The sequence below is a fragment of the Papilio xuthus genome, unplaced genomic scaffold (assembly GCF_000836235.2).
Source record: "Papilio xuthus unplaced genomic scaffold, Pxut_1.1 DF829758.1, whole genome shotgun sequence".
Classification (NCBI taxonomy): Eukaryota; Metazoa; Arthropoda; class Insecta; order Lepidoptera; family Papilionidae; genus Papilio; species Papilio xuthus.
The window spans coordinates 2,193,391-2,205,731 of NW_013528891.1; the positions used below are offsets into that span (position 1 = coordinate 2,193,391).

At 31.4% G+C, this 12,341-nt stretch overlaps 1 protein-coding gene across 1 annotated transcript; it reads left to right on the forward strand.

The window, feature by feature from the left end:
- Positions 1 to 3,072: 3,072 nt before the first annotated feature.
- On the forward strand, positions 3,073 to 9,757 carry eco (Establishment of cohesion). Its single transcript, XM_013306222.1, has 10 exons — positions 3,073 to 3,596; positions 3,936 to 5,003; positions 5,290 to 5,673; positions 6,114 to 6,260; positions 6,677 to 6,778; positions 7,198 to 7,313; positions 7,619 to 7,687; positions 8,104 to 8,268; positions 8,699 to 8,820; positions 9,195 to 9,757. Exons 1-10 carry the CDS (start codon positions 3,338 to 3,340, stop codon positions 9,397 to 9,399), a joined length of 2,637 nt encoding a protein of 878 aa, XP_013161676.1. The 5' UTR covers positions 3,073 to 3,337; the 3' UTR covers positions 9,400 to 9,757.
- Positions 9,758 to 12,341: the final 2,584 nt, after the last annotated feature.

Sequence of the window (12,341 nt, forward strand, 5' to 3'; positions counted from 1 at the left end):
TTTATTTTTTAAATAACAGACTAAATTTAACCACAACATATATTATAGTAACTACGAGTACCTAAACACCTCAAGGCCAAGCGATTGGAGCACCGCTTATTTCTGCAGAACGCGAGTTCTATCCCTGAATAAATTAAATATAATTTTAACTTTTTTAAGTCATATTTCTTTACATTAAAGAAAGAAAGAACATTAATCCGATGTTATTACTGTTAGGGAGAAAATCCGACACTGTGCCGGTGTACCGACGCAACACTAGGCTTATTTAAATGTCAACGTTTAAGTCCCCTCACTAATCAATCTGACATTTCACTTGGTAATGAAAACGCGCCATTCGCGCCAAAAGGATATTTTCTAAAATTACCTAATTGCTTCAACATAATAAAATTATCCTATTCAAAGTTATCATAGACTACACTTATTTAAGTTAAAATTTAAACCGTACTAAAAAGAAAAAAGTCTTTTGTTTTTAAATCCGCTCTTACTTATAGCAAAGAGTTTCTATTGTAATTTAAAATTGGAACGAATCCAGAAATTCGCGCCGCCTTCACGATTGAAACTCTCTTATTGGCCGGTTGCAATTTAAAATCCAAGATGGACGCCCACAACTCGGATTACGTACGTCCACATGTGACAATAACAATCCCGGCGACGAATGACTGACCCATTTATATTACCTACGTTATCGACACGCGGTCGTTTAGCTGATTATGTAATTAATTATGACTCGCTCAGTACTTTCGTTTGATAACACTGGTCTGAAAAAAATCACTCCTTTAATTTTTGATGGTGAATAATTTTAGAAAAGAAAATATATATCATAGAAACAAAAAGGTTAAAAAATAAGGTTGGTTTAATCAATACAGACATGTAATACCTATTTTATAATTTTTGAGTAAATAAATCGAAAATTACAGAGAAAGACGAAAAATTTGAATTTAAAAAAAAATTAAAACACAAAAAAAATATGTTTACAAAAATAAATTTAGCTCAATAAAATCTCCATATCCATTAAGAAATTTCTGAAAGGTTGATTTTGACAGTCCAGTCGTCAAATAAATTACCCCGAACATACACGAAATTGCAAACAGACAGACAAAAATGAAAAAAAAATCCCTTATCTGTAAACCTGACGTACAAACACTCCAATTTCATAAATTGTATAGATTTAATGAATCAAATTATACTTGGTCTTAGAATTAATTATTTGTATTCCGTCGCCAATACGCAGAACTGACGTAAAACAAAGTTCAAGAAGGTCGTAACTATAACGCATAAGAATTATTTTTAATTTCAATTAATTAACATAGTTAACTTATAGTTAAATAGAAAACAGAACAATTTAATAACTCTGGATAAAATGTTCATGATTGTAATCCATTTATGCGTTAATTGGGTACGAATAAAATTCATTGTAATTAAAAAAATAATTACCCAAACTCAAAATAAATCAGAGCATCGATGGCTCACGAATTAAGTCCTTGACTTGAAATCTGCGGGTCCCTGGATCATCCCGCCATATACCAATGTTCGATTTACATATGTACATTTATCAAACGTTCTTACGGTTAAGTAAAATATCGTGATGCAACCTGCACATATCTAAGAAGAAATTCAAAGATATTTGTGAAGTCAACCAATTCGCATTGGGTCAGCATGGTTGACTATGGCCTAGTAACCCCTAACTTAGGGTAGTCCCTGAGACCCTCAGTAGGGACGTATAGTGAGCTGATGATTATGATATACTGATCACTTAGTGTCATTTAATATTATATTTAAAATTGCAATTTACAATTACTCAACGGAATTCCCCAGAGTCTTATCGTATCAAGAAAATACTTTTTTAGCTTTATTTCTTCCTACTACCACGTTACTATTTTCCTTTTATCTACAATATTATGTGCAAAGTCTAATAGTGCGTTGTAAAATCTACATTTCGGCGATGCATGACCCAACCAGTCGTTCCCTACACGACACGCCTCAGTTACTTGCGCCTAGTTTTTGCCGATTGTTGCATTAACACTGGAAACTACGACATGCACAATAATAATCCTTTTTTTATTTAGCAAAACCAGTAATAAAATATCTCTGGTTTCCTGTACGTAGATACATATATACAAACACAACAGAGAGAACATTAAAAAAATCAAAAGTGTAAAAGGTTTAAGGTTAGAAAGAAAGAGGAAATGCAATATCTATTCTTTACAATAATTATCATATTACTCGTGCCCTTTTTCTTTTATAAAGTTCCTGGCGACAGCCAGCATAACACGATTACAAATTGATCAACTACGATTTCCTCATAAAACCTTATTTCATTTTTTTTTTCACTTGTCCGTTGTTATTCCTTTTTCCAATTGTCTGTTGAAGTTTTATTTTTTAATTAAGGTTAGGTTAATGGCTTAATATTAATATCATTGAACACCTTTCAATTAGTACGGCAAAATTATTACTTAATAATATTAAAGAATATTAAAATATGCTCTGATTGTTCGTTAGTCTGTATAAATTTCAGCTATTATAGTGCGCCTGACAAAATATATTCTTTTAAATTACTCAATAATTGATTTATTGAACCTTTCAAAACATTCCAAGTTAATGTAGAATGAAGCAATTCTATAGGCAATCAACGCAGAAACGTACTGCATTATGTTAAGATTCAAACATTAGAAAAATAACGTTGAATCGTTTTTTAAGGATTAAGGTTAGGTTAACATTCTTAGGTTTAAAGTTAAAATCTTACAAAGTAATATAACGTAATATAATATAATGTTATATAAATATATGGCGGCAGGACATAATTTTAAAATAAGATAAGTGTAACGGTCAAGCCAAGTCAAGAGCACAAACGTGTGGAATAATGGAACATATGCTGGAACTACCCATTTCTTTCGTTTTTTTACACCTTATCTTATAAATCCAATTTGTCTTCCCGAACTCATACAATATCCTGTAAAAAAAAGGTTTTAATTAATTGTATAACGTATCGCATTTGACAAACTACAGGCAACAAAATTTTATTTTAAGCTTGGCAACATTGTTAGTGACAGATGTTTACGCGCCAAACAATTGAGAACAATGGTTGCCTTATAGAGCCGTTTTAAAGTGTTGTATTCGTGTTTTTAATTGATTGCGTGTATTTTCCTTTAATTTGCTCAATTAACTTGTTCAATAACAGACTTGACACGAGTTTTACAAGATGTGTTCGATATTATCTTCAATGCTGAATGTATATTTTCAAAACTAAGTGATGGAGGCGCCAACTCCATAACTTTAAGCTCGTGTGCGAAATTTCGTGACATAATAAATATTGCATACTACAAAAAGATTCACGGATATGGCTACGATAACACCTCGTCGTTCTTTGCGGATTCCTCATATGCATACGCCGAAAATGACCGATAGGAAAAAGGGGTTATTTCAAGGCGAGGCACCCCCACAGCCGGAGTCTTTGACGAAGCATCGCCGGCTCCCCGTGCTGGACAGTGAGAGTGACAGTGATGACTGCGATCTTGGCATCATAAGCACCATTGATTCAAGCTCTGGAGAGGAAACTGATCAGAACACTCCTAAGACGCCCGAGAGAACACTGTGGCGTGAGTTATTCGAGTATTAATTTCAATTAGTGTCCGAATTTGGTCCTGTCTGTTCCTTTAACCTAGCCACTCGAGTAATTTTGTCATATTGTTATGAGTAAATAAGGTTTTATCACTACTACAACTTGGAGCATTTCCATAATCTTGGATAAACTAAAAGTAACATTGAACTAACAATATCCTTATTTCATACTGTTTTCCTTTTAGATACAGGTTTTTTATAGATATAGATATATAGATATATCTTATATATTAGATATAGATGTATCTTTGTACAGCAGGTATCCTGCATACCTATAACAGTTTATTTTAATATGTGTTTATTTTTTATGTTCACAGATGAAACTAGAAGCCAAACAAAGAAATTAAAAGAAACACATTACCTGAAGAATTTCATGAAATCACCTTTCACACTTAAAAAATATCAGACACAGTATTCATGTCCAGAATCAAAATGTGGTTCATCATCCACACCAGCTACCCCCCACCTCCGTAACCATCCTGTTACACCTTCATCCACACATTCATGCACCAGCATACATACAACTTCATCTACATCAAGCAAAGCTCGTAAAAGCCTTGCCAGTCTTATAGCTGATACAGAAAGCTGCAGCAGCTCTCTAAAAGATCTTAATTTCGATTCAGATTCTGCTACAGACTCAAAAGAGAACACACCAACAAAACCACTAAGACGGTCCTCCCGTAAACATAAAAATTCACCCAAACTTCACAGCTTTAAAGGTGTGCTACTCGAACAGAAGAAAAATGTATCACCCATAAAATATCCTGTTGTATGCCTAACAAAAATGGATTTCACCAATCTTATATCACCCACGCAAATGTTAAAAACACCACACAATACAACTGAAACTAAAGATTCTCCACCAAAATTAAGTCACAACAGACGTTCCATACTTGAAATTGAAGAAAGCCCCGAATCTGTTTGTGATAGTGAAAAGAGTCATAAAAGATTACACTATGATGGTATGTCTGATAATGGACCAAACTCTAAATTACCAAGATTAGACCCAAGTGTAGCACCGAAGGCACGGCTCTCTTTATTCAATAGTGATAAACTAAAAGAGATATTATCAGCTAAGTCATTCTATGGCAAAAGTAATCCAGACTTAAATACAAGTATAGCAACAAAACTTTCTAATGCTATAGAATCAACTGCAACTCATCCACGTCGTTCATTCGGTAATTCGAAACGCAAACGAAAGCCGGGACAGATTAATATGGGTGTTAAACACAAGATACGTAAACCTAAATATAATAAACCCAATATATCCAGTGTTAAAGTGAATACGAAAATTGGAGATATTAGTTCTCAAACTTTAAATAAAAGTGTCACATCTCAAAGTTCTACGAATGATGTAGAATTCAATGCAACGGAATTAGTAACAGGTGAGAAGTTTTTAAATATGTTTTTGTGTTTTCTTATTGGTTAGTTCAATCCAATAAAAAAAATGTAAAGTCCAAACTCATATTTTTTTTTCTTGTATTGAATTGAAAAATAATACTTTTACAAAAAAAAATGAAAAATTATTTGTTATAAAGCGAAAACTTAAGTTTTACATTGAATAGTTAATATAAAAAACTTTATGGATCCACAATGGGTAGGTTTGGTACAAAAAACAGTACTTAAGATATATTATTTAATTTTATGTTTTAAATATTACATTTTTTTTAGACAAAATCAATCCATTTGTACAAGAACAGCAAACAATAGAAGCATTATTAAGTCAATGGACGGAAGAGGAAGTTCCAGAATCTGAACTAAGTTTCCGGAAAACAGAAGTTCCATGTTTTAATAAATCAATAATAGAAGAGACAAGTACAATCTTCCAACCAGTTACGGCCACTCTGGTGGAAAGTTTACCACTTCCAGAAGACTCTGACACCATTATTGTTGAACTGGGTGCAACAAACAATGGCCAAGGTAATCCAGGTCAAGAAGAAATGGTCACCCAAGATATTATTATGGCAGATTCTATGACAGAAAACAACTCAAAAACTACAGAATTTCTGCCTGTTGATGGAGGATATATTGTTGTTGAAGATAATGAAATTAAAGGTAAGGTTCAGAAACCTTGGATTTCCTGTTATTACTTATTATGTAGATGACTGAGTAAAATAATGTGTTACCAGATAATAAAAATAAATTTATAGTAGTGAAATAGTTTTTATAATCAGTTCAATAGTTTTTGAGTTATCCATAACAAATCAACAGTTCTTTTATTATTTGAATCAAAAACAATGCATAAAAGTAGTTTTTAGCCCCGATGATGAACATGCTGTTATTATTAACTAGCTGTAGAGTTGCCTGCGACTCTGTCCACGGAGATTAAAAAAAAACACTTCATTAGTAGCCTATTTGTTGTTCCAGACTATGTTCTATGTTTGTGCCAAATTTAATTAAGATCAGTTGAGTCATTCCAGTGATGCCCTTTAACAAACATCCATCTAAACTTGCATTTATAATATTAGTAAGATTATACTTTGTATTTTTTCTAGAACCAGAAGAATTAACAGACCTGGACGCGATTGAGCGTGAACTAAAGATGTTAGATGAACAAATCCTACAGATGGCTCAGTCCAACAACATCAATGCTGAGGCAGTGCTCGCATCCACTGAGAAAGATATACCAAGAGTTAGTCCTGGTGAGTACATTCTTAGTTAAAACAAAGAAACTGCAGAAACCAGAGTTTATTGTGGTTTTCTGTTACGATTTTTTTTTTAATTTAAAAAAAAATTACCATATCATTTTCCATATATACAGTGACTAGCTGTCGCCCGCGGTTCTGTATTAAAAAAGCTTAATTATTAGCTGCCAGACTATGTTCTACATCTATGACTTATTTCAGCAAGATCTGTGTAGCCATTCTGGAGAAACATTCAAACATCCATTCATCTAAACATTGGCATTTATAATATTAATAAAGTAAAATTAGTAAGATGATAAGAATTAAAAACATCAGTCATTAAATAATTCTGTGTCTTCTGTAATAATTGTCAATATGAAGTTAAAAATGTTATTAACCAAAGTAACCTATTTTCTAATTTTTTTTTATTACAGAATTAATATCGGACGAAGAAAATAATACATTAAAAACCAAACCTATGAAATTGTTCTCGATTTTCAACAAACCGAATCCTGGAGTCTCCACTCTATCAAAAGGTAACATTTTTAGTCACTCATTGTTATAATTAATATCCTTAGTGACGATAATAGCTACTATTTACACTAAGATACTAATTAAGTGGTGGTAGTGTAGGTGGATTTGACAGAGTAAGGGACATATAGAAAGGGGAAATATCCTCTTTCTGTGGGACTTCTATCAATTTAAGGTTTGCACACATCTACAAATGCAGATGTCTATGGGCAACAGTTGCTCATTATTTTGGCGAAATCAAGTGACCTCTTCCTTGTTTGCCACCTTGTTAAAAAAAAATTAAATGTTTGACCATGGGTTTCTAAGAACAAAATCTATTCATCTGTCATTATTTAGTTTTTCATCTCAGAAACCCACGGTGAGTGGCAGTTAGTAGTATTCAAATTTATTTACAGTTTTTTATTTTATTATCTTCAATCTTCAGGTACAGATAAAAGCAGAAGGTCAATACTAAAGTCAATAAAAGACCAATACGTAATAGACGCTGGTCAGAAAAAATTCGGAGTCACTCAGTGCAATGAATGTGGAGTTATTTATCAGGTAAAGTATCTAGATATTTAATTCCTACTAAAATTCTCGTGTCACAATGTTAGTTACCATACTGTCCCGAAACGGCTTGACCGATTTTTATGAAATTTTATATGTATAGGTGTGAGAATCGGCTCCTATTTATTTTTTAATCACGCGCGGACCGAGTCGAGAGGGACAACTAGTTTTAATATACATTTTAACGTGTAACATATTGTTGACTTTGTATTTTCAAAGAGATTAAAATGGTTTATGTATTTAACAGAGCCAAGTTATATTTTTATAGATTTATTACATTTAAAAATGTTTATTTCCAGATTGGAGATCCTCAAGATGAGCATGACCATTTAGTTCATCATAATGCCACAGATGTGCTTAAATTTAATGTAAGTTTTATATATTTTTACCTAGTTTTTTGTAGAATTGAAGTTTTTTATCACTTGGGCACTATAAATATTTATTTTGCCCGCAACAATATATGAAAAACGTATTCAGAAAATCAGAATCATAAAGTCAAGTACAGTATTTTATTTTTTCAATTAATTTTATCTACAGTTATTTTACTGACTGCTATCATAAATAGCTGAAATAAAAATAATGCCAGAAAAAGACTTGGCACGAAAGTCTTGTTTCCGGGCCATAAAATCTTCAAAAAGACTAACCACAATCGAACCTCGGTTAGCAAGAATCATTGCTCGACGAACAACCTTCATAAGCGAGAAACTGGTTGAAATAAACCTTTATAACCGAGAAAAATATAGCGATTAGACTCTGGCTTATCTTGTCTTTGTTATATTTCCAGGGTTGGAAGGAGGAGTGCGTGGTACATCGTACAGAGAGCGGTCGTGTGGTGCGTGTGCGCGGCGGCTGCGGCGGCTGGCGGCGAGTGGCGGCGCTGCTGGCGCGTCTCGTGCACGCGCAGCTCGGATACGAAGCTGCGCTGCCCAATGAACAACATCACTATACTGTATATATACTTATTATATGTATTATTTTTCAATCTACCCTCTTTTACAAAAAAAAAAATTATGACTTCATTGTGGTTAAGTTGTAAAAATATTCAAAATTTGTCATTTAAATTTTCGATGTCAATTCAAAATATTTCATAAAAATCATGTTTCATACTATTGTACTAATTTTGCTAATATTATAAATGCGAATATTTGGATGGATGGATGGATGTTTGTTAGAATGATCTCCAGAATGTATGCATGCTCTTCAATGAAATTTGGCATAGATGTAGAACATAGTCTAGAAGAACACATGGACAACCAAGTTTTTTTTAAACTTCGCGCGAACAAAGTGACGGGCAAAAGCTAGTCTAACTATATTTTTCAAAATTTATTAACACAAATTTAAACCTTTTTGAGACCTAATAATATTATTTCTCATTACAGGCTTATTTGTATGTTGAAAAGAAGCAGATAGTAGGCTGCCTAATAGTGGAGCCTAAAGTCAAGGCTTACAAGTTGATACCTGGAGACCCGGACTGCTGTAGTGTCGAGGATTACCCAGTCAAGTAAGTACATATTCGTTATATTATTTGCAATGTTGTTTCATATCACAGTAGAATCAAGATAAAAGAGAAACCTCTATTAGCAAAAAAAATATCGCGGTCCCTTGGATTCTCGCTTATCCAGGTTTGACTGTCTTTTCTGAACTGTCAAGAGATTCCATAAACTACAATAAGTCTATGTCATAAATCCTACATATCTTCTTACGTATAAAATGCGAATGTTTTGATGGATGGATGGATGTTTGTTTGAAGATATCTCCAGAACGGCTGTATGGATATTGCTAAAATTTGAAATAGCTACTAATTAAGTTTTTCTTAATATCGGGTACGCAGAGTCGCGGGCTACAGCTAGTTAATAATAATCTTGTTAATACCAGATGCGGCGTATCTCGGATCTGGACGCACGCCAGTCACAGACGCAAGCGCATCGCGTCCCAGCTACTGGACTGCGCACGCGCAACATTCCTGCACGGAGATGTGGTGCGCTTGAATGAAGTCGCCTTCAGCGCCCCCACTGCAGCTGGGAAAGCCTTCGCAGCTAAGTATACTGGAACTGAAAACTTCTTTGTATATGTCGATTGATTGTTTACTATTTTATACAAAAATTCGTGGGTTTATTACTGATACATCTTAACAAAAACATTTTAACTAAAATTATTTCATGAACTACTCCAAGTAAGAGCTAGAACCCATGAACATTGTATGTTAACTATTAGACTATTGGCGCTTTAAATCCTCTATAGAAAGATATATTTTTGTAACTTGTTTCGGCAATGGAAACCCACGGTTATTGTTTGAATTACATAATGTAATTATTATGCTGTAATTACTTTATCTTTAGGAATATTCGTGTGAATTTTGCTCAATATGTGAGTTTAGATGTATTTAGCAGAAAATGACATTTAAAATGTGTAAAAATTGCCATTCGTGCCATAAGCAACTTAATAATTAAAAGTCTAGTTCTAGACAAGACATAAAATGTTTTTATCATTCGACTGTCTTATATACCTATGTTTTGCTTTAATTTTTTTTATAGGATAGTAGAGTTTTCACAAATTTTTTACAGCAGTTTTTTTAGATTGTACCAACGAATTGAGGTAAAGCCTGTTTGTTTGAAAAGACATTTTATAATTTTTTTTTTTGACATGAATCACTCGTTTTTTTTTTGCTAATATAATTTTGAAAAGATATATTTTATAATATAGGGACCAATATGTTTAAAATACTCTTTATGTTAAGATAAAGTGCCAAACTTATTGATATTTTTCTATGATTATAAATTAAAAAAAAATTTAGTTCTGATAAGATTTTTTTGATATCTTTTTTTCAATTTGCATGCATCATGTATATTAATAAAAAGTTTACTTTATAATTTTTATATAATAAGTTTTTCTTTTTCTACTAATCGATTTATATTTTGAAATTTTAATTCTGTTGTCTCAAACAATGAATTTAAAAAAATAAATAAAAATTTTCAATTTAAAAATTGGAAATAAATCTTTTTACAAGCATCTGAAATGGAATTTGTAATCTCTATTTTTTTAATTTCTATTTTTTTTTGCTACGCAATATTTCTAGATATAGTTGTATCTTAAGTTTTTTTTTAGTTATTTTAGGATGTTGCCAGTTTTAATTTATACGATACCTCAATATTACCCAAATATTTAATTTCTGTATATGTTTATGTTCTCTTACGGCTTAAGTTTTTTTCAAGTTAACACTTAAGTTAAAAATGTACTTATACATTTAACATGGCTGCCAAAATTCATAAAGTTATGTGAATAGTTTAAGTAGTTTATTAGTTTTTTTTTCTTTAAAAGGTTTTGATTTTTTTTATTAGTTTGTGCATAATTTAGAGTTCTATTTTTGCATTGTAAAATTACAATATGACTTTTTCTCTTCATACAATTTGCATTTGCTTTTTTATGACGTCATATTTCTGAAAATAAGCATTAACTAAACGTTACCGACGAAGGCTAAGTTTTTTTGTGTAGTTTTTTTTTTATTTTGTATAGTGCAGTTTGTCTGACGGGATTGTGATTTTTTTCTGTTTTTATTTCTTTAGACGTGATAAATTGTTCGTGAATTACAGACTGAATGAAATATTCATAATTTGATGTACGTCAAATACAATAAAAAATTTAGTTAATTTTTTGTTTCGAATGGTGAATTAGTTATTTTTGAAATTGGCGGATTTTTCATACTGTTGGTAACATATTTTTACTATAGGTATTGTACATTTATAGTCACAAGTCTTCAGCCTGAATCTCTTAAATGCTGAATAGTTTTAAGTTTGAGTTTAATTTCTTTTTTATTTATAGATTTTTTGACATTAAGCTTTTTGTAATTCTCTTTTGACTGCTAGAAAGCCTAGATTATGGCTTAATTCTTTGATATTATCTAGATTTATATTAATTCTAGTTTTCTATGCATTTAGTTAACAATGTTTTGTGTATTAAATATTTTAGAATGTAATTTTGTTGTTAGTTTGTATATTTTGTTTCGTTTTATGCATGTTTTTTTAAGTCAAAACAATTTATATTATAAAAAAAAATAGTTTTGAAACTTTTTACATAACTGACACATTTCTTGTCGCTTATGAGCCAAGTGCGGTTTTTTTTTGTTTAATAAAAGTTTTTAATTTTTCTTTATGTAAAGAAATATACTCTGGATAGTATATAAAAAGTTTTGTTAACTCCAAAGACGATTTTGTACCTTTCAATACAGCCATAGACTTGATATATTTATTTATAATTACATATCGAATATGTTTCTAAGGTAAATTTAAACGTAGATTTCCACTACACATGTTTACAGGAATAATCCTCTAATTTTCCTTGAAAGATATGAAACTGTTTTTGTGTTTTGACAGTGGAAACCTACTTTAACATTTGTTCATTTCAAGACAAAACTTTCTCTACTGTTGTGAATTAAATGTGATTTACTAGTTGATTTGAAATTAAAGTTGACATTTTTCTAAATATTTTATATTTTATTTAAAAAAAATCCACGGCCGAGGTGTAAAAAAAATGAAAAAGCACAATTTTTTTTAAAACAACATTTATTTTTACATACATTTAAGTCGGATTCAAAATGCCTGAAACATACTGATATTTGTGTACACATCAGTTACAGATTATATTAAAAATTTCAGTGGACAGTAAACAATATCTTTGCGATGAAATCACGTGGAAATTAATTAAAAAAAAATAAAAAAGCGCCTGTTTTTTTTAATTTCACAATCGCAGTAAATACTACTATACATCGTAAATATTAAAAATTTATTTTATCTTTAGGAAATTTAATTAGGTATATTTTTAAAATTAAAATTTGTTAAAAATATAGATTTTTAGTATATAATAAAAAACGTAGGTATTTAATAGTAAATAGACCGCGGTCCGCGCGAGCGTTTACCTCACACGCGTCCCCACGTGTCCTAACCAAAAGTACTACGGGACAATCGAGAGAAAAATATCTTTGTGCCTCTACAATTATTTATAAGAAAATAAACGAAGGCGCCCCCT

Coding starts and splice junctions, on each gene's coding strand:
- eco (XM_013306222.1), top strand. CDS start 3,338: ATGGCTACGATAACACCTCGTCGTTCTTTGCGGATTCCTCATATGCAT. Junction 3,597..3,935: donor GCCCGAGAGAACACTGTGGC/GTGAGTTATTCG, acceptor TTATGTTCACAG/ATGAAACTAGAAGCCAAACA. Junction 8,821..9,194: donor GTCGAGGATTACCCAGTCAA/GTAAGTACATAT, acceptor TGTTAATACCAG/ATGCGGCGTATCTCGGATCT.